This window comes from Paroedura picta, chromosome 2 (assembly GCF_049243985.1).
Source record: "Paroedura picta isolate Pp20150507F chromosome 2, Ppicta_v3.0, whole genome shotgun sequence".
In the NCBI taxonomy this organism is placed as follows: Eukaryota; Metazoa; Chordata; class Lepidosauria; order Squamata; family Gekkonidae; genus Paroedura; species Paroedura picta.
This window is the reverse complement of record NC_135370.1, coordinates 184,221,577-184,240,897: the sequence shown is the minus strand read 5'-3', so window position 1 is coordinate 184,240,897 and position 19,321 is coordinate 184,221,577. Positions and strand designations below refer to the sequence as shown.

At 52.4% G+C, this 19,321-nt stretch overlaps 1 protein-coding gene across 2 annotated transcripts in view; it reads right to left on the bottom strand.

The window, feature by feature from the left end:
- The window catches only part of MDGA2 (MAM domain containing glycosylphosphatidylinositol anchor 2), a 413,649-nt gene that overhangs the window by 204,252 nt on the left and 190,076 nt on the right, over positions 1-19,321 (bottom strand). For both annotated transcript variants that reach the window (XM_077324137.1, XM_077324138.1), the window contains exon 3: positions 3,884-4,058. In XM_077324137.1, coding sequence (XP_077180252.1) covers positions 3,884-4,058 — 175 coding nt within the window. The remainder of the gene's footprint in view (positions 1-3,883; positions 4,059-19,321) is intronic.

Below are 19,321 nucleotides of genomic sequence, written 5' to 3'. Positions count from 1 at the left end.
CTACAATTCCCATGAGCCCCTGCCAGCGTTTGCTGGCAGGGGCTCATGGGAATTGCAGTCCATGGACCTCTGGAGGACCACAGGTTGACTACCCCTACACTATGGCATTTGCCCAGCTGCCCTCCCCCTCAAAAGGTCCAGTGATTTTCCAGCCCACAACTGGCATCCCTAAATAACATTTTCCTGGATGCAAGTCCTGGACCAAGAGACTTGAATTAGTTGAGTGGTCCTTTCTTCTTCTTCCCAGGAAAGGGTTTTATGAGAAGTTCCTGGGAGTGGATCCTCAGCCACTTCTGCAAACTACAATTCCCAGGATTCTCAGGAGGAGGGAGGAAAGAACAAGTTTCCTGACATCTAGCTGTACCTTGCCCTGCCCTGCCCTGGGTAGCTTGATCTTGGCTGCTCTGATGGCCCTGAGGCCTAACATGGTCCAGCTGCATAAGCATGACGTTACTCCAAAACACGCCAGACTGTAAACTATTTTATGCTTTTTATTTGGATGCAGCAAAGCAAAGGGGGACTGAATGTCCTAAGAAACCTGTGGAAAGAACAACAGGAGTGCATGGGGTCAATAACTTTCACCTTAGGGGCAAGTTGTAGGATCTGGACCAATGCCATAGTCCTCTCCCCTCATTCCAGCTCCACAACCATCCCACAAAGTCTCCAGGCTAGCACTGGGGTCTCTGACATACTATGGGATAACATCAATAACATCTATCAGGTACACAATAAACAGAGTCTATCCTTTACCGCCCCCCCCTTTCCTCTGGAGCCAGGTTGTCTCAGGTTCAGCTCTATTTATTTATTTTATTTATTCATGTGGTTTATATCCCGCCACTCCCCTACAATGGCTCTTGGCGGGTCACAAGGTCCTCGTTAAAAATCCCATTACAACCCCCATTAAAAGGACATATTGGTATAATATAAAATACATACACAGCAACAGGTGATCAATAAAACAAGCCCTGCACCCATCCCCACATCGGGGTGGAGAGGGGGCCTAGCTGGAATGTGAAGTTATGATGACCCCTAATTTGGCCTAAACCTCCCCCCCCCCATAAGAGGTTTCCTGCCTGATGCCTTATCCAGACCACATTGTGAGCAGGCAGGCAGAAGCCTTTCTCCACAGAAGAGAACAAAAGAGACACAGAGCCAAGCCAATATGCAATTAGTGCCAAGCTAAAATCCATCTCCAGCCATTGACCAAAAACTGAATAATAATTTCAACAGCTGGTTGAACAGGGGAGCTAAGCAGTGCCCCCACCAGTCCAATGTCACTCCACCGAGGAAGGCAACAGCAATCTATCTCTTGCCTTGGAAACTTGTTGGGATTGTTGTGAGTCAGAACTGAACAATGGCAAAAGACAAAGCAACAAATCTATACATTACTAATCTGTTCTTCCACCAAGAAGCACCTGGTCCTTGTCACTCTGTTTGGTCCTGTGAGATATATTCAGCTCAGAGAGAGTCACGGACAAGGGCACTCAGTAAGCTTCACAGGTGAGTAGGAATTTGCACCCTGGTCCTAATCTAGCACCACTCCGACCACTGCGTACCATTAGAATAAAGGTAAAGGTATCCCCTGTGCAAGCACCAGGTCATGTCTGACCCTTGGGGTGACGCCCTCCAGCGTTTTCTTGGCAGACTCAATACGGGGTGGTTTGCCAGTGCCTTCCCCAGTCATTACCGTTTACCCCCCCCCCCCAGCAAGCTGGGTACTCATTTTACTGACCTCGGAAGGATGGAAGGCTGAGTCAACCTTGAGCCGGCTGCTGGGATCGAACTCCCAGCCTCATGGGCAGAGCTTCAGACTGCGTGTCTGCTGCCTTACCACTCTGCGCCACAAGAGGCTCAACCATTAGAATAAGGGAGCTATTTAATTCAGATATGATTCCCCCCCCCCCATCAACTTGATTGTTTCTTAGAAGAAGTGTTAATGGTCTGGCCAGATCTTGGCATCCGATTGCAGCAACCTTCACCATTCTTCCAAAAAACCAAAGCTAAGCAAGGTTACAAGAAGCAAAGTCATTTCAATCTGAGGTTCAGGCAAGACTGATAATCTGGACCAAGAAACCAAGGTTTTCAGGATTCAACCAAGGTGGCACCAGACAGCTTATGTTGCACCCACACCTCACAACAGTCTTCAAGAAGCTTTCCAGTTAAAGGCCAGCTGGTCAGACTCAATCCTGCATCAACTCAATATCACATTCAACAGGTAGCTGACACCGAGCCACAAAGCAAGCACTTCTCTTTTTAGCCTGCAGCTCTGCTCTATGACTGCATCTTCTCTTCCTAGTGGCCCTGGTGATTCTGGAAGCCTAGAAACAGGCAGCTGTCTTTCATCTACTGGATCAGAGTTGAGGGGTGGGATGACTTGGTGCAGGCTCTTGGCTGTAAGTCTTAGCATGCTGTTACTTAGAAGAAGAAGAAGAGTTGGTTCTTATATGCCGCTTTTCCCTACCCGAAGGAGGCTCAAAGTGGCTTACAGTCGCCTTCCCATTCCTCTCACTTTTCAGCTTACTCCTCTCACTTTTCAGCTTCTGCTGCCTCTGGCCTGACTGTGCTAGCCATAGTGGACAATATGGCCTTGTCCCCGTCCTCCCCAGCTTCCACCTCCAAATCTTCAGGCATCTTCCAACCTGGATCTGGCAACCCTACCCTCCATCCCCCATCAGTGGCCAGAAGGGACTTGGCAACTCTGCTTGGAGGTTGGCCACCCTTCGTACTGAGGCCTTCCCTGTATTGCTCACGGGAAGCAATGGGCATAAGCCACGTCCCTGCCCTCCTCACTCCCAAAATGGCCTCTCACCTTCCATCTCCCTGGCTTCCCTTTGCTCACACTTTGGAGCTCTGCCCGGAACTTCAGTGCTCACATAGTTCTGCTCCCTGGCAAATCAGACTTCACAGCACCATGCCTCATAGCCTCCTGCAAGCTTCTGGTTCACACCCAATTTACTTCCAAAGCATGTGCTGAGAAGAAGCAGAAAGCTCTTCTTCTCCCTTCGAGGTTTCTGTCCTTTTTCTCCTCCATCCTAACGTCTTCACGAGGTACCCCTCCTCCAGCTCCTTCCTGTTTCTTCTCAGGACCCGCCTTTCCCATGAGCTCTACCAAATTAAGACCAACAGGTGCCCAGTGGGAATCAGCATCAATTATACATCCATCCACCCTTATCTCTCATTAGCCTGACCCCCCAAGCCCTCAGGGCAGGGCCCTGCCTGTTTGCTCCGCCTCAAAACACCCTGAGGCTTAGTGTGGGCACAACACCCATGCATGAGTCCAGCACCCTCTTTGTGCCTGCCTCCCACCCAAACACGGGCCAAGCAGAATCACCCATTCTTGCATTTTTAACTGGCTGAATCAGAAGTATCCAAGTTGTGATTCAGCTGTGATTGGGCTCGTTTAAAGGAAGAGTTGGTGGGGGAGTATGCCAAGCAGCTGATCTGCAACAATCAGTTGCTTGGCATGCCCTTTAAACGCATTCCTCCCCAGACTTCTCAGGCAGTGAGATGATATCCTCTGTCTGGGGAGGCTGGAGGAGAGGCATTTAAAGGATCTGCCAAGCAGCTGATCATGACAGATCAGTTGTTTGGCATGCTCCCCAGTATTCTCAGGTACTGCCTGGGAAGGAGGGGGGAAGACAGCATGCCAAGCAGCTGATCTGTCATGAGTTCCAACCAAGGTTGCAATGAGATTTTTCACCCATAACCTGGCTGAAGTTCCAACTGAGGCTGCAATAAAATTTGTTTGCCTATCTGGAGTAGCTCTGAGGGCTGTCTCCTTCCCTGGCTTGACCGCCTGTCTGGCCAGTGCTTGCCGCCGGTTGACCCCCAACCCCAACCCCTGCAGCCTAGTAAGGAAGCAAGAGGAGAACTGCTGACTTACAGTAGACGTCCACTCGTATCGACTTGATGGCCGGGGAGCCCAGCCCGTTCTCGGCCTTGCAGTAGTAGCGGCCCCCTTGATGCCGCTGGATGTTAGCGATCCGAAGGGTCTCATTGTAGACGCTGGAGTCTTGGAAGCGGTCAGAGGCACTGCCTGCTGTTTTGGTCCACCTGATCTGAGCAAGCACCAAGAAAGAAAGTTATTCTAGCTTGGCAGACACACACACACACACACACACACACAAATCAGTCTTGCCTTTCCAAGTGGATATGGGGGAAAGGGTTCTTTTATTTGCATTATTTATAATCCGCTTTTCAGATGGGGACTCAAGATGGGTGGCTACACACACCGAAGCAGGACAAACAACAGACGGGGATAGGCTGCTCCTGTGAACTTCGGCAGATGGTGAGTGGGTGGGCAGAAGGGACTGTGTCTGAGCTTGGCTCCCATGGCCCTTTCTGACATGCCCAGGGGGATGCCCATTGCCGCTTTGGGGTCAGGAGGCGAATTTCTTCCAGGCCAGACTGGCAGGGATTCTGGGTTGTTGTTTTTTTTTGGGGGGGGGGGAAGCATTTGTGAACAAAATTGGATTCTCTGCGGCCTGTCCAAGTCACTGCTCAGTTTACCGGAAGAAAGAGGAGGACATATCTGGAAAAAGATTCAAGTGGGTCGCCATGTCGGTCTGAAGTAGCACAACAAAAATAGCATCCAATAGCACCTTTCAGATTGAAAAAGATTTGTTCAAGGTGTGAGTTTTCAAGGGCAAGCTCTTAGTCTGAGGAAGAGTGCTTGCACTCGAAAGATCACGCCTGGAATAAACCTTTTTCAGTCTTAAAAAGGTGCTCCTGGACTCTGATTTGGTTATCTGGAGAAAAAGAAGCCAAGGCTTGTTGCCAGTGCTGCACAGGAAGTGATGTCATCACACCACTGACACCTAGGCCATGCTTTGGTACTTAGGCAAAAGCTCTATGGCAGAAGACCCTTTTACCATAGAGGTTTTACCCAAATACCTAGACACTGCCGGCATGATGAAATCATGGTTGGCCCCTGTGTGATACAGGAGGCTGGACTAGATGGACCCCTGGCCTCTCTGCCCTGTTGCTGGCCCTCCAGAGGAACTGGCTGGCCCCTGTGTGAGACAGGAGGCTGGACTGGAGGGACCCCTGGTCTGACCCAGCAGGGCTCTCCTGATGTCCTTAGGAAGGCCTCGGCCTCTCTGCCCTGTTGCTGGCCCTCCAGAGGAACTGGCTGGCCCCTGTGTGAGACAGGAGGCTGGACTGGATGGACCCCTGGTCTGACCCAGCAGGGCTCTCCTGATGTCCTTAGGAAGGCCTCGGCCTCTCTGCCCTGTTGCTGGCCCTCCAGAGGAACTGGCTGGCCCCTGAGCGAGGCAGGAGGCTGGACGGGATGGACCCCTGGTCTGACCCAGCAGGGCTCTCCTGATGTCCTTAGAAAGGCCTCAGCCTCTCTGTCCTGTTGCTGGCCCTCCAGAGGAACTGGCTGGCCCCTGTGTGAGACAGGAGGCTGGACTGGAGGGACCCCTGGTCTGACCCAGCAGGGCTCTCCTGATGTCCTTAGAAAGGCCTCAGCCTCTCTGTCCTGTTGCTGGCCCTCCAGAGGAACTGGCTGGCCCCTGTATGAGACAGGAGGCTGGACTGGATGGACCCCTGGTCTGACCCAGCAGGGCTCTCCTGATGTCCTTAGGAAGGCCTCGGCCTCTCTGCCCTGTTGCTGGCCCTCCAGAGGAACTGGATGGCCCCTGGGTGAGACAGGAGGCTGGACTGGATGGACCCTGGTCTGACCCAGCAGGGCTCTCCTGATGCTCTTAGGAAGGCCTCGGCCTCTCTGCCCTGTTGCTGGCCCTCCAGAGGAACTGGCTGGCCCCTGTATGAGACAGGAGGCTGGACTGGATGGACCCCTGGTCTGACCCAGCAGGGCTCTCCTGATGTCCTTAGGAAGGCCTCGGCCTCTCTGCCCTGTTGCTGGCCCTCCAGAGGAACTGGCTGGCCCCTGGGTGAGACAGGAGGCTGGACTGGATGGACCCTGGTCTGACCCAGCAGGGCTCTCCTGATGCTCTTAGGAAGGCCTCGGCCTCTCTGCCCTGTTGCTGGCCCTCCAGAGGAACTGGCTGGCCCCTGGGTGAGACAGGAGGCTGGACTGGATGGACCCTGGTCTGACCCAGCAGGGCTCTCCTGATGTCCTTAGGAAGGCCTCGGCCTCCCTGCCCTGTTGCTGGCCCTCCAGAGGAACTGGCTGGCCCCTGGGTGAGACAGGAGGCTGGACTGGAGGGACCCCTGGTCTGACCCAGCAGGGCTCTCCTGATGTCCTTAGGAAGGCCTCAGCCTCTCTGCCCTGTTGCTGGCCCTCCAGAGGAACTGATGGCCCCTGTGTGAGACAGGAGGCTGGACTGGATGGACCCCTGGTCTGACCCAGCAGGGCTCTCCTGATGTCCTTAGGAAGGCCTCGGCCTCTCTGCCCGGTTGCTGGCCCTCCAGAGGAACTGGCTGGCCCCTGAGCGAGACAGGAGGCTGGACGGGATGGACCCCTGGTCTGACCCAGCAGGGCTCTTCTGATGGTTTTATAAACCAGGAACAATGAAAAAGACGATGTGTGGTTTTGAAGGGGATCCGAGATTGCATCCTTGTGCCTTTTCCGAAACGCGTCTTGTTTTTGGTCGGCGGACGGCAGCACCACAAGCAGGCAGAACGGAATACATTAGCAAGAGACGATTCATCTGATTATGTTTTAAATAGCAGGGAATCTATAAATAAAAAAGCCAGCATGGTACATCCACACTCAAGATTCATTTCTCTCCAACAGTTGGGGGAGAGACACTAAATGCGCACAGAGATGGCTAGACACAGTTGCAAGACCATTTCTGCGAAAAGTGTATCACCTGGATATAATTGGCTGTTTCTCAAAGATGCTGGAGAACTCTCGCTGTGATGTATCAGCTTTTTAATCTCAGGGAACAGGTTGTTGAAATCGTAAAAACATCTAGTTTTTCGTCCCCCCTGTCCCTCCCCCACCACAACAGGAATGAACTCAGTATCTGGAATAGGCTGCCTAAGGAGGTGGTGAGCTCCCCCTCACTGGCAGTCTTCAAGCAAAGGTTGGATACACACTTTTCTTGGATGCTTTAGGATGCTTCGGGCTGATCCTGCACTGAGCGGGGGGTTGGACTAGATGGCCTGATGGCCCCTTCCCACTCTAGGATTCTAGGAGTCTAGTTCAGCAGTGGAGGGGGCTGCCTAAGGAGGTGGGGAGCTCCCCCTCTCTGGCCGTCTTCAAGCAGCGGCTGGACAGATCCTTCTCCTGGATGCTGGAGGCTGATCCTGCACTGAGCAGGGGGTGGGACTAGATGGCCTGCATGGCCCCTTCCCACTCTAGGATTCTAGGAGTCTAGATCAGCAGTGGAAGGGGCTGCCTAAGGAGGTGGGGAGCTCCCCCTCTCTGGCCGTCTTCAAGCAGCGGCTGGACAGATCCTTCTCCTGGATGCTGGAGGCTGATCCTGCACTGAGCAGGGGGTGGGACTAGATGGCCTACATGGCCCCTTCCCACTCTAGGATTCTAGGAGTCTAGTTCAGTAGTGGAAGGGGCTGCCTAAGGAGGTGGGGAGCTCCCCCTCACTGGCCGTCTTCAAGCAGCGGCTGGACAGATCCTTCTCCTGGATGCTGGAGGGTGATCCTGCACTGAGCAGGGGGTGGACTAGATGGCCTGCATGACCCCTTCCCACTCTAGGATTCTAGGAGTCTAGTTCAGCAGTGGAAGGGGCTGCCTAAGGAGGTGGGGAGCTCCCCCTCACTGACCGTCTTCAAGCAGCGGCTGGACAGATCCTTCTCCTGGATGCTGGAGGCTGATCCTGCACTGAGCAGCGGGTGGGACTAGATGACCTGGATGGCCCCTTCCAACTCTAGGATTCTATGATTCTATCTGGCACTCCAGCAATCGGGGAAGATGTGGTTGTTTCAGTCCATCCATAGAATGCCATTCTTTGCCAGCCTCTCAGAGACATGGCATAGAGAGGTGTTGGGGTGCCACCTGTACATGCTGAAGATTATTCAAGATGGCAGTCTGGATCTGATTGATGCCATGTCTTTGATTAGGGTTGCCAGCCTCCAGGTAGGACCTGGGGAAATCCCCGAAATCCTGGTCATTTCCAGAACTATGGAGATTAGTTCCTCTAGAGGAAGTGGAGGGTGATGCCATGGCACTGCACCCCACTGAATTCTCCAGATGCCAGCCTTGTGGTGGGATCTGTGGTCCCTCAGAATCATAAAGTTGGAAGGGATCCCCAGGGTCATTTAGTCCAACTCCCTACACAATGCAGGAACCTACAACTATCTGCCCACCCATGGTGACCCCAATTGCATGCCCAAGTGATCCCCACCACCACTAAAAATGTCCAGAATCCAGTCTGGCATGGAGGAAATTCACCTGCCATCCCACAGTGGCGATCAGCAATTCCCTGGTTCTGAAAGGAAGGGCCACAAGAGACAAACATTGGCACGTCCCTTCATGCCCACCCACTCACAATCTGCCTATGTTCATGAACTCAGCATTTCTGACAGATGACTATCTAGCCTCTGCTTCACAACTTCCAAAGCAGGAGAACTCACCACCTCCTGAGGAAGCCTGTTCTACTGAGGAAGCGCTCTGTCAGGGACTTCTTCCAGATGTTTACCCAAACATTCTTTTGCAGAGACCTGTTCCCCTGGAGAAAATGGAGACTTTGGAGAATCATAGAATCATAGAATCCTAGAGTTGGAAGGGGCCATACAGGCCATCTAGTCCAACCCCCTGCTCAACGCAGGATCAGCCCAGAGCATCCTAAAGCATCCAAGAAAAGTGTGTCTCCAACCTTTGCTTGAAGACTGCCAGTCAGGGGGAGCTCACCACCTCCTTAGGCAGCCTATTCTACTGCTGAACTACTCTGACTGTGAAAAACTTTTTCCTGATATCTAGCCTATATCGTTGTACTTGAAGTTTAAACCCATTACTGCGTGTCCTCTCCTCTGCAGCCAACAGAAACAGCATCCTGCCCTCCTCCAAGTGACAACCTTTCAAATACTTAAAGAGGGCTATCATGTCCCCTCTCAACCTCCTTTTCTCCAGGCTGAACATTCCCAAGTCCCTCAACCTATCTTCATAGGGCTTGGTCCCTTTTCAGGATGGTGTTTGTTTGTTTGTTTTGGGAATGGGGAAATGAAAAAACTAAGTTGCTTGAGTATGATTATGATTTATATTTATAGACTGCCCTCTCCAGTCAGGCACAGGTTGGTGTACATTAGCTGAAATACAAAATTCTAAGAAAACAGTCAAAACAATCAAAACACAACACAATATCCTAACTACTCCATTTGTATTCACTCCCTGGGCCTTGTTTCTATCTCTGTACAGTCTATTTCTGTGGTAGAGAAAAGGGAGGTGGGGGGGGGAGGCACTTGATTTTATCCCCTTAGAACCATAGCATAATACAGTTGGAAGGGACCTCCTGGGTCATCTAGTCCAACCCCCTGTTATGCATGGCAGGGCCCCTGCCTCACCAACTGGCATACTGTCTTCTACAACCAGTAGCACCCCTCTAGAGTCTAGGCTTAGGCCCAAGCCATGACACTGTTAGAGTCTGCCAATCCAGACCAGACTCCAACTTTGCCTTAGGTTCAGAAGGGCAGCCTCTGCCTGACCCAGGTACCCCCTGACTCAAGATTGCTCTCCTCCTAACTCCACCCTCACACCATTGCATTGCTGATTCAGAGGCAAACCTCTTTGTCTTTCATATGACTCCTACTTGGCCCCTCTGCCAGGGGAAATCTCTCCCCCAGCCTTAGCGGCTAGACCCATTGAGACAGGATGGCTCCCTTTTCTTGGATCCATTAACGCCTTTGTCTAAGCCCATCGGCCATCCCTGGACCTAGTCAAGGCACTGCCCAACATCCTGACCCATAGAAGATTGCATCATGTGCTCCCCTAGGCCACATCACATACCCCCTCCCCAAAAACCCTATATGAACCATGTCTGTAAACAGCCTTCCCGATTGCTTTCCAATCCCGGATCCATTGGAGCCTCCCATCACGCTGGCTCGTGTCTCTGACCTCTGACTCTCTGCTCTACAGGAATGGTAATTATATGGAGCCTTCTTTCCCCACCCTGGTTCTTCTCTATACGACTACTTGATAGGTGTGTTAGATATATTTATGTTTTTATTATTTTCTTTTTCTAATAAAGACTGTAACTATTTTTACGATTTACCGACAACAATTTACATTGAGTTAAGGTTTTAATGACCTCATAAACACAGACATTTGATCGTTTAATGCTACGTTACCTCCCTCTTGCTCTGCTTGTTCCCCATAGCTTAATACACGTGTTACAGGACACGTTTAACTGCAATTCTGGTAACATCCCTGCACTATGCAAGACACTCACAACCCACTTGCTCATCCACTGTCACCTGCCACCCCCTTGAGCCTTCCCAGAATCAGCCTCTCCGTCCGATGGCTCTCCAGCCTCTGTTTAAAAATCTCCAAAGATGGAGAATCCACCCCCTCCCGAGGAAGTCTGTTCCACTGAGAAACCGCTCTAACTGTCAGGAACTTCTTCCGGAGGTTTAGATGGAATTCAGAATGCTAGAATCAATAGAATCCTAGAGTTGGAAGGGACCTCCTGGGTCATCTAGTCCAACCCCCTGCACTGTGCAGGACACACAACCCTCTCACTCCTCCACTGTCTCCTGCCACCCCCTTGAGCCTTCACAGAATCAGCCTCTCCATCAGATACTTCTCCAGCCCCTGTTCCACTGAGGAACCGCTCTGACTGCCCCTTGCCCCAACCTCACCCATATGCTTGTGGGAATGGCGCTGTTTTGCAGGCCGTGTGGAACTTTGATATCTCTCTCAGGGCCCGAGCTTCTGCCGGCAGCATATACCAAGGCTGAGAAGACCCTGCTTGAGGCCAGGGGCCGTTCTTTAGGGCCAGGGACATGAACATATTAATAGTCAAAGATATACAACCCTAAAATGCAAGGACAGCAGGCATAGAAGGGACTGGCATGGGAAAAATATATCCCCCTCTACATAATGTTGCATTTTCAGTTCAAAAATCAAAATGACTGACCCTCTGTTTTTCATAGCCAGCACCTCTGTTGCCCCAGTCTTTCGACCCCGGCTGACAGCGACCCACCGATCCAGACATGTTCTGTCAAGGGGGCCCAACCTGTGTGCCTGAGAGCCACCTAGAGCACAGCTAGACTCCCCCCTTGCAGTCTGTCAGCATTTACGGCTATTATTAAACCCTTGGCTACGAGGAACGTTAAATCAAGTGTACAGGAAAAGGGCTGCGGGGAAAACGCCAGCTGGGGTGTCAGAGTGATGGCCTGATTTTGCTCATATATGCAGTCTTGCAATTTCCACTGCACCGCATCTGAGGAAGGGGGCAGGCCCATGAACGCTTGCCCCTCGAATGAAACTTGGCTGGTCTTAAAACTGTCCCGGACTCCAACTTGAAGCTGCTGCAGGGGTAGTCAAACTGCGGCCCTCCAGATGTCCATGGACTACAATTCCCAGGAGCCCTTGCCAGCATTCGCCAGCGAATGCTGGCAAGGGCTCCTGGGAATTGTAGTCCATGGACATCTGGAGGGCTGCAGTTTGACTACCCCTGAGCTGCTGCTTCAGACCAACGTGCCGACCTGCTTGAGCCCGGCTGTGACCGTCTGGGTAGTAAGAAGATTCTTGGTTCTTTGGAAATCTGAGAGTTGCCTGCTTATCCTTGTTGGCTGCTGGGGGGGGGGGGGAATGGGACAGAAGGTGAACCCTTGGCAGAGAGGGGCAATCGAGGGATCTGTACTTTCATGGCAAATGGCAGACGCCTCCCCTGCCTGTTTGTCCCTGGGAGGGGTTGTTGCAGCTGACGCGGCAGAACGGTATTGGCTGCCCAGTGAGACTGGCAGGATGACGTGGCTCTCCCTGGGTGATGAACGGGTGCAGGCAGCATGGAAACCTCACTCCCCGTCTTATTTCACATGCTAAGGGCTGCGAAATGCTCAGCCTCTCAAACTGCTGATGCTCTGCTCAGAGTGAGACCGCCGGTCACTTCCAGCTGCCAAGCAAACACACAGGCGGTGGCCAAAGAGCCAGCTGAAGCCCGGCCAAGGACAATCCTGGAGGCCAGCAATTGAGACCGGGGGGGGGGGGGGGCTATGTTCGCAGGCTATCGACAACCACACAAAAATGCTCTTGGCCCTCCGGAAGTGTCCCGATCCTTCCCATACGATTTGAAACAGCCAGTCTGCGGTGCCCTGTGTGTTCTTAACGGCCTATTCTGCTCGTATAGGTCCTTATGGGTCAGTTGCAGAGCATGATGGGCTTCGTAGCTTAGAGAACCTTCCTGAAGCAGTGAAGCAGGACGCATGCAGGAGAGCTTTTGTTTTAGAAAACATGTAACTCCGTCCTGCAATTAAAATAACAACTCTAACCCAGCTTGCTGCACAGGAAGCAACTGGGGACTACAAAGCCCATTTTGCAGGGCACTGCCGAGTAATAGATACATGCACAAATACATCTGTGACATTTCTAATATTAATCCCGGGACCCTCAACTTGGTTCCCATGAGCTCCATAGTTGCCCTCCTGCCTTTCCTCATGCGAAGTGATCCCCAACCTGTGGGCCACGGACCACATGTGGTCCTTCGACTAATTGGAGGTGGGCCCCGAAGGATGCCGTCTCCCCCCCCCCCCGGCCCTTTACAACACACTTCGGGTGTCATTGTCTCCCATCACTCCCAGATAGGACTGTCTCGTTGCAGAGAAACAAGCTCAGGGTTCCCATTGATTTGTCATTGTCATGAGTTAGAATTTCCATGAAAATAAAATGTTCCTTATGTCCATTGTTGTGGCGTGTCTGTATCTTATTTTGAAGGGATGTTTAAACATTACCATAGCGATCAGAGAGCGTCAGGGCAGTGGTTGAGAGTAGAGGAGTAAACTACCCCCCCCCCACCGGGCCTCAGTAAAAGGCGTTGAGTGGTCCCCCCTGAGTGGTCCCCGGCGTTGAGTGGTCCCCGGTGATAAAAAGGTTGGTGACCAGTCATGCCCACTGTTAGAAAGTGAGCAGAACGAGGTTGGTCTTTTGATTCTGATTGGTCTCTGGAATTTTGATTGACTGTGCACAATTAAAAAAAAAATGTTCACTGGCTGTCTGGTAAGTTGTGGCAGCCATTGCATGGCTGACTCCACCTTCTTGGGCGGCCATTTTCTGGCAGCCATCTTGTGCTTGCGATGGAATTCCAAAGCAGCCCCCAGGCTCAGCCCCCTGGGGCCACTCGCCCCCCCCCCCCAGGTTCAAAGTCTCTTTCCAGCTGTTCATCAGCAACTTAGGCTTCCCTGTCTTTCTATCCAGCAAGAATTGCTTCTCTACAGCTGCCAATTCTAGTTTGGGAAGTCCCTGTAGACCTGGAGGCAACAGCAGTGGTGTTATCGTTTTATCATCACTCCCACTCCAGCAACGATTTTATTGTTAAACCTGTGAATTATTCAGCTGTTGCCCGCTGTCTGGAGACAGCTTTGTCAAGGGGGGTTGGTGTATAAATCAAAACATAAATAAAACAAATCAACTCCAGAGACACCGGGAGTCAACTAGTCCAGCCCTGTTCTTTGGGGCACAATTCCCTACGACTGAGCCAAGCCCAAAGGAGTTGGAGTCCCAGTGGTGTGGTGGTTGTGCCACGTTGACCTTGGGCCACTTTCTCTGCCGAGCCTACCTCACAGGATTGCAAAGAGGATACAACAGAAGAGAGAAGGACAGTGTATGACACTTTTGGTCCCGACTGGGGTGAAAGGTGGGACAGAAATAAACAATCAATGAAAAAACGGATGGCCACCAAGAGACCAAAAGTGAGCCAGACTCTCACAAATTATAGAATATTAGAGTGGGAAGGGACCTCATGGGTCATCTAGTCCAACCCCTGCACCCCCGGGCATTTCTCACTTATACAACGTGAGCCAAGGAGACTGGATAAAATTCTGGGAGAGAAGCTCTATTGAGGCTGAAGAGCATGATGCTGGCACACACAGGGTACCTATTTCTATAAAGGGACATAGGAAGACCCCTCTCAGGTCACAGAAGTTCCACATGTAGAAGAAGAAGAAGAAGAAGAGTTGGTTCTTATATGCCGCTTTTCCCTACCCGAAGGAGGCTCAAAGCGGCTTACAAAGCGGCCTTCCCATTCCTCTCCCCACAACAGACCCCCTGTGGGGTGGGTGAGGCTGAGAGAGCCCTGTTATTCCTGCTTGGTCAGAACAGTTTTATCAGTGCTGTGGCGAGCCCAAGGTCACCCAGCTGGCTGCATGTGGAGGAGGAGCAGGAAACAAGAAGATGAAGAAGAGTTGGTTCTTATGTGCCACGTTTCTCTACCCGAAGGAGGCTCAAAGCGGCTTCCAATCGCCTTCCCTTTCCTCTCCCCACAACAGACACCCTGTGGGGTGGGTGAGGCTGAGAGAGCCCTGATATCACTGCCCGGTCAGAACAGTTTTATCAGTGCCATGGTGAGCCCAAGGTCACCCAACTGGTTGCATGTGGGGGAGCGCAGAATCGAACCTGGCATGCCTGATTAGAAGTCCGCACTCCTAACCACTACACCAAACTGGCACTACACCAAACTGTAGTGCCCAGAAGCCTGACCCTCCCCCCATTTGGGTCCCAATCCTTCCAAGACTGTCCAGTTCCCCTCTGGGCATTAATGGGGGATTGTGGGTGGGGTAGAAGGCCACGGAGCCCACTCTCCAAAACAGCCATCTTCTCCTGGGCGAAACTGGTCTCTGTAGTCTAGAGACGAGCTGTAATTCTGGGGCTTACCCAATTCAAATCTGAAGGATGGCATCTCTACAGGAGAGTCTTGTTATACTAATCACTATTCCCCTCTAACAGTTCGTCCCTGCCCCCTCTCTCTCTCGTTTCATAGAATCATAGAGTGGTAAGGGACCTCCTGGGTCATCTAGTCCAACCCCTGCACCATGCAGGACACTCACAACCCTGTCACTCACCCACTGTCACCTGCTGCCCCCTTGAGCCTTCCCAGAATCAGCCTCTCCGTCAGATGGCTCTCCAGCCTCTGTTTAAAAATCTCCAAAGATGGAGAACCCACCACCTCCCGAGGAGGCCTGTTCCACTGAGGAACCACTCTAAGTGTCAGGAACTTCAACCGGATGTTTAAATGGAATTTCTCTTGAATTAATTTCATCCCATTGGATCTGGTCCATCCTTGTGGCCAGGATATTCCCAGGTTTGGCCCGTCTCATGGTTGGCTTTGGTGGGCGGGGGCGATATTCCCTTCAGCCTCACTTAATTCCATTTGTCTGCTTGCCACTACATGGTCCCAACCAGCTGTATGTCCACCACGAGGCCTCCCCAAGTGCCCGGCCCTGTCTAATGAGCCAGACAGGTGTGGAGACCGAACATGGCGCCTCTGACCTCCGGTCATGTGTTGGAGTTCTGCCATGTGGCCAAGAATTCCCTACCTCCCCTGACAGGCGGTATCGCTCAGAATGATGGATACGTTGGCACAGCTCCTTCACCCTCCACAGATGCTCCCCGCTGAGTCATTCTGTTCACTCTGTTGAAGTGTCTTCCCTAGCAGCGGAGTTCCCTAGCAGGGGAAGCAAGCTTGGTGTCGTGGTTAGGGGTGCAGACTTCTAATCTGGAGAGCTGGGTTTGATTTCCCGTTCCCCCACATGCAGCCAGCTGGATGACCTTCTGCTCGCCACAGCATTGATAAAGCTGTTCTAACTGAGCAGGAATATCAGGGCTCTCTCAGCCTCACCCACCTCACAGGGTGTCTGTTGTGGGGAGAGGAAAGGGAAGGCGACTGGAAGCCGCTTTGAGCCTCCTTTGGGTAGAGAAAAGCGGCATATAAGAATCAACTCTTCTTCTTCTTCAGTAATCTCAGGGCTCTCTCGGCCTCACCCACCTCACAGGGTGTCTGTTGTAGGGAGAGGAAAGGGAAGGCGAATGGAAGCCGCTTTGAGCCTCCTTCGGGTAGAGAAAAGCGGCATATAAGAATCAACTCTTCTTCTTCTTCAGTAATCTCAGGGCTCTCTCGGCCTCACCCACCTCACAGGGTGTCTGTTGTAGGGAGAGGAAAGGGAAGGCGAATGGAAGCCACTTGGAGACTCTTTCTGGAAGATGCGTTCTTCAAGTATTTAAAAGGCTATCAGAGAGGATGGAGCAGAGTTGTTCTCCCTTGCCCCAGAGGGACAGACCAGAACCAACGGGATGAAATTAATGCAAAAGACATTTCGTCTCAACATCCGGAAGCAGTTCCCAACAGTTAGAGCGGTTCCTCAGTGGAACAGGCTTCCTCGGGAGGAGGTGGGTTCTCCTTCTTTGGAATATCTTTAAGCTTCCTATACGTAGACAGGGGCCTATGTGTTCCTTTTCTTTCCTTTCTATTTTTAGTGGTGGTTTCCTCTCTTCCAAGCCATTTATCCCACTGGAGGAAACATGTACCCTCTTTGCATGTTTTCCCCCCTCTGGAACAAGTATTGGGAGATTTGGTCTGGGAAGAGTTTTTGTCCTACAGCATCTTTTTTCATGGGGTTGTTGTTTACTGCTTATTTTATATTGGTTTTAGTTTTTGTATGGGTTTTTTAAATATAAATGTTGTAACCCGCCTCGAGCCTTCGGGTGGAGGCAGGCTAGAAATTCAATAATAACAAGAACAACAACAATAATAAATGATACCACTGGAAGCAGAACAGACGGTAGAAATGCAATTCCCTACAGTCTTGGATGCTTTAGGATGCTTAGGGCTGATCCTGTGTTGAGCAGGGGGTGGGACTAGATGGCCTTTATGGCCCCTTCCCACTCTAGGATTCTGTGATTCTCCCACAGGAGAAACAGCCAGAACTCCCACAGGAGGCAGCACACCTGCTAGTCTAGCATCGGACACCAAAGCAGGAGCTCAACGAATCTGATTCCCCCGGGGCCCTCCCCGTCCAACACGCAGGGGCCCAAGCCCAGGGGCCCTCAGGAGGCCCACTAATGGGGGAAGAGCTCCAAGAGCTCTCCCACATATGCCCCACAAGCACCAAGAATACAGAACATGGCTGTCAAACGAAAGAACATAAAGAGAAGCCATGCAGGATCATGCCAACGGCTCCTCCGGTCCAGCACTCTGTGTCTGTAGCCCTGGTGGAGGGTGGCCTGACATCTCCAGAGGCCGCTGGGCCACTGCGGCCACTGGCGGGGCCGGTGGGACAAGGCAGGGCAGCCGAGGAGCAGTGTCCTCGGTGGCCAGGAAGTGTCTGGCCACGAGGCTGGCTGCCCGGCTCGTGGCTCGCTTCTGGGGGCGGGCCCTCCAGGGGCCCGCCCAATCCGGTTGCACCCAGCAAACATGAGCCCATGTGGGCAGAAGCACAGTCTGGACACCGGATGTGTCCTGCACAGTGCTCCGCCCACAGGGGGCCTTCCCAAAGGGAGGACAATGGTAAGGATTGTGAACCACCGCAAGACAGTTTTGAGAGCAGAGGTATATAAATCTAAACATAAATAAATAAAAACAGAGTAGTTCAGCAGTGGAATAGGCTGCCTAAGGAGGTGGTGAGCTCCCCCTCACTGGAAGTCTTCAAGCAAAGGTTGGATACACACTTTTCTTGGATGCATTAGGATGCTTAGGGCTGATCCTGCACTGAGCAGGGGGTGGACTAGATGGCCTGTATGGCCCCTTCCCACTCTATGATTCTATGATTCTATGAAAAATAAACAATTAAATAACAACAACCATGACAACCCCCATCAGTAATAATGCTGGATCAGGCCAATGCTCTCCCCCCCGGCCCAACACTCCTCCAACAGAACCAGAACTCCAGAATCCTTCCTGCGGTGGTCCCCGCTAAACACCAAGGGCCCAGACCAGCTTTCCTGCTGGTCTAACAACCTGCCAGCCAGAAAAAAACGTTAACCAAACAAGGGCTTAGGGGCAGGTGTTGGATCCATCAGGAGGCCCCGCTGTTCATTTTGGAGCGACCAAAGCAAAAGGTTTCCCCTCTGCTTCTGGCCGTGGCCAGGCTTAATCAGCCACGCATTCAAAGGACTCTGGGGGATGTTTCCCCCCTTTCCGCCCTGCGGCATGACATTCCCGGAGCCTTCAAGAGCCTTCTCTTCCCAGGTGTAATCCAAAGGCATTGAAGATTCGGCAGGATCATGAGACGAGCTTTCTGCCACGAGCAACCCATCGACCCGCCCGACAGCCTTGTAACTCGAACTCGCGTCCTCAGAGAGAGCAGGTGTCAGAGACCACACCATTAGGCGGCGGCTGAGCTCCCCTGGATAGTCTCCGAACAGCAGCCTCGCTTGACGCGGTTCCTTTGCCCTTCTCTACCTCTTCAAATTAAATCCAGTTAACTGAGCATCAGAGAAGGGTTAACTGGCATCTATTTTTCCCCCTGGACCCTCCTCCGTAAAGAGGGCAAAGGCTATTGATTTCCTGCCAGGCAATAGATGTATGTTTACTGAAACCGGCATCCGTCTGGAAGACCTCCGTACGCGTTCAAAGCAAGGGTGGAGGATCGGGACCAGCCCCCCGGCAGTGAAATGTTTTGTGTCTCCAGAATGCTGTGATTTTCCTGACGGCCTCAGCCACACCGTTTCCTAGCAGCAGAGGTCCTCCATACGCAAGGGGGAAGAAATCTCCTGGTGCACATGGTCTGCCTTGACGTTGTGCGTGCACACACAAAACTCCGGGGCGGGGAAGTTCCACTGTGCCTCACAGCGGTGGCGGGGGGGGGCATGGGGGTTCTCACCACAGGATGGTGGGATAAGGGCATGCTGCTGTCCCGCCATCGCGGGGGTGTAGAAATGCCCCGTTCAGCTCGACAGCACCATGAAGCCGACCAGGACATTTTGTGTCTCTGCAGGGACACTGTATGTGTGAGGGAGGAACTGGATCTCAAAGGCCTCACTCTTCCCTTATGCACAGGCCTGCCCTGGCCGGGCCTCTGCTGGCCGCCGCAGCAGGGGAGGGAACATGGAAGAAGCTGCGTTCTCTTGCCGCAAGCCATTCGAGGCCCTGATTCAGTCCCGGGCCAGGAGAGGGGGCTGGGATCGCAGCGATGCCGTGCATATGTGAGGATTAGCCCCACTGTCCTGCCGCCGCCAGCCCGGCCTTCCCACCCCGTGCATAAATGGTCTACCAGACACCCTTTAGAGCCACTGCCAGTCTGAGTAGGAAACACTGACCTAGGTGGATCCGTTGTCTGATTCAATGTAAAGGAGTGTCACGTGTTCTGCTGCATCTAGGGAGGAGCCATGACTCAGTGGCAGAGCTTCTGCTTGGCAGGCAGAAGGTCCCAAGTTCAATCCCCGGCATCTCCAATTAAAAAGGAGCAGGCAGGAGGGGATGTAGAAGACCTTCTTCCATCTGAGATCCTGGAGAGCTGCTGACAC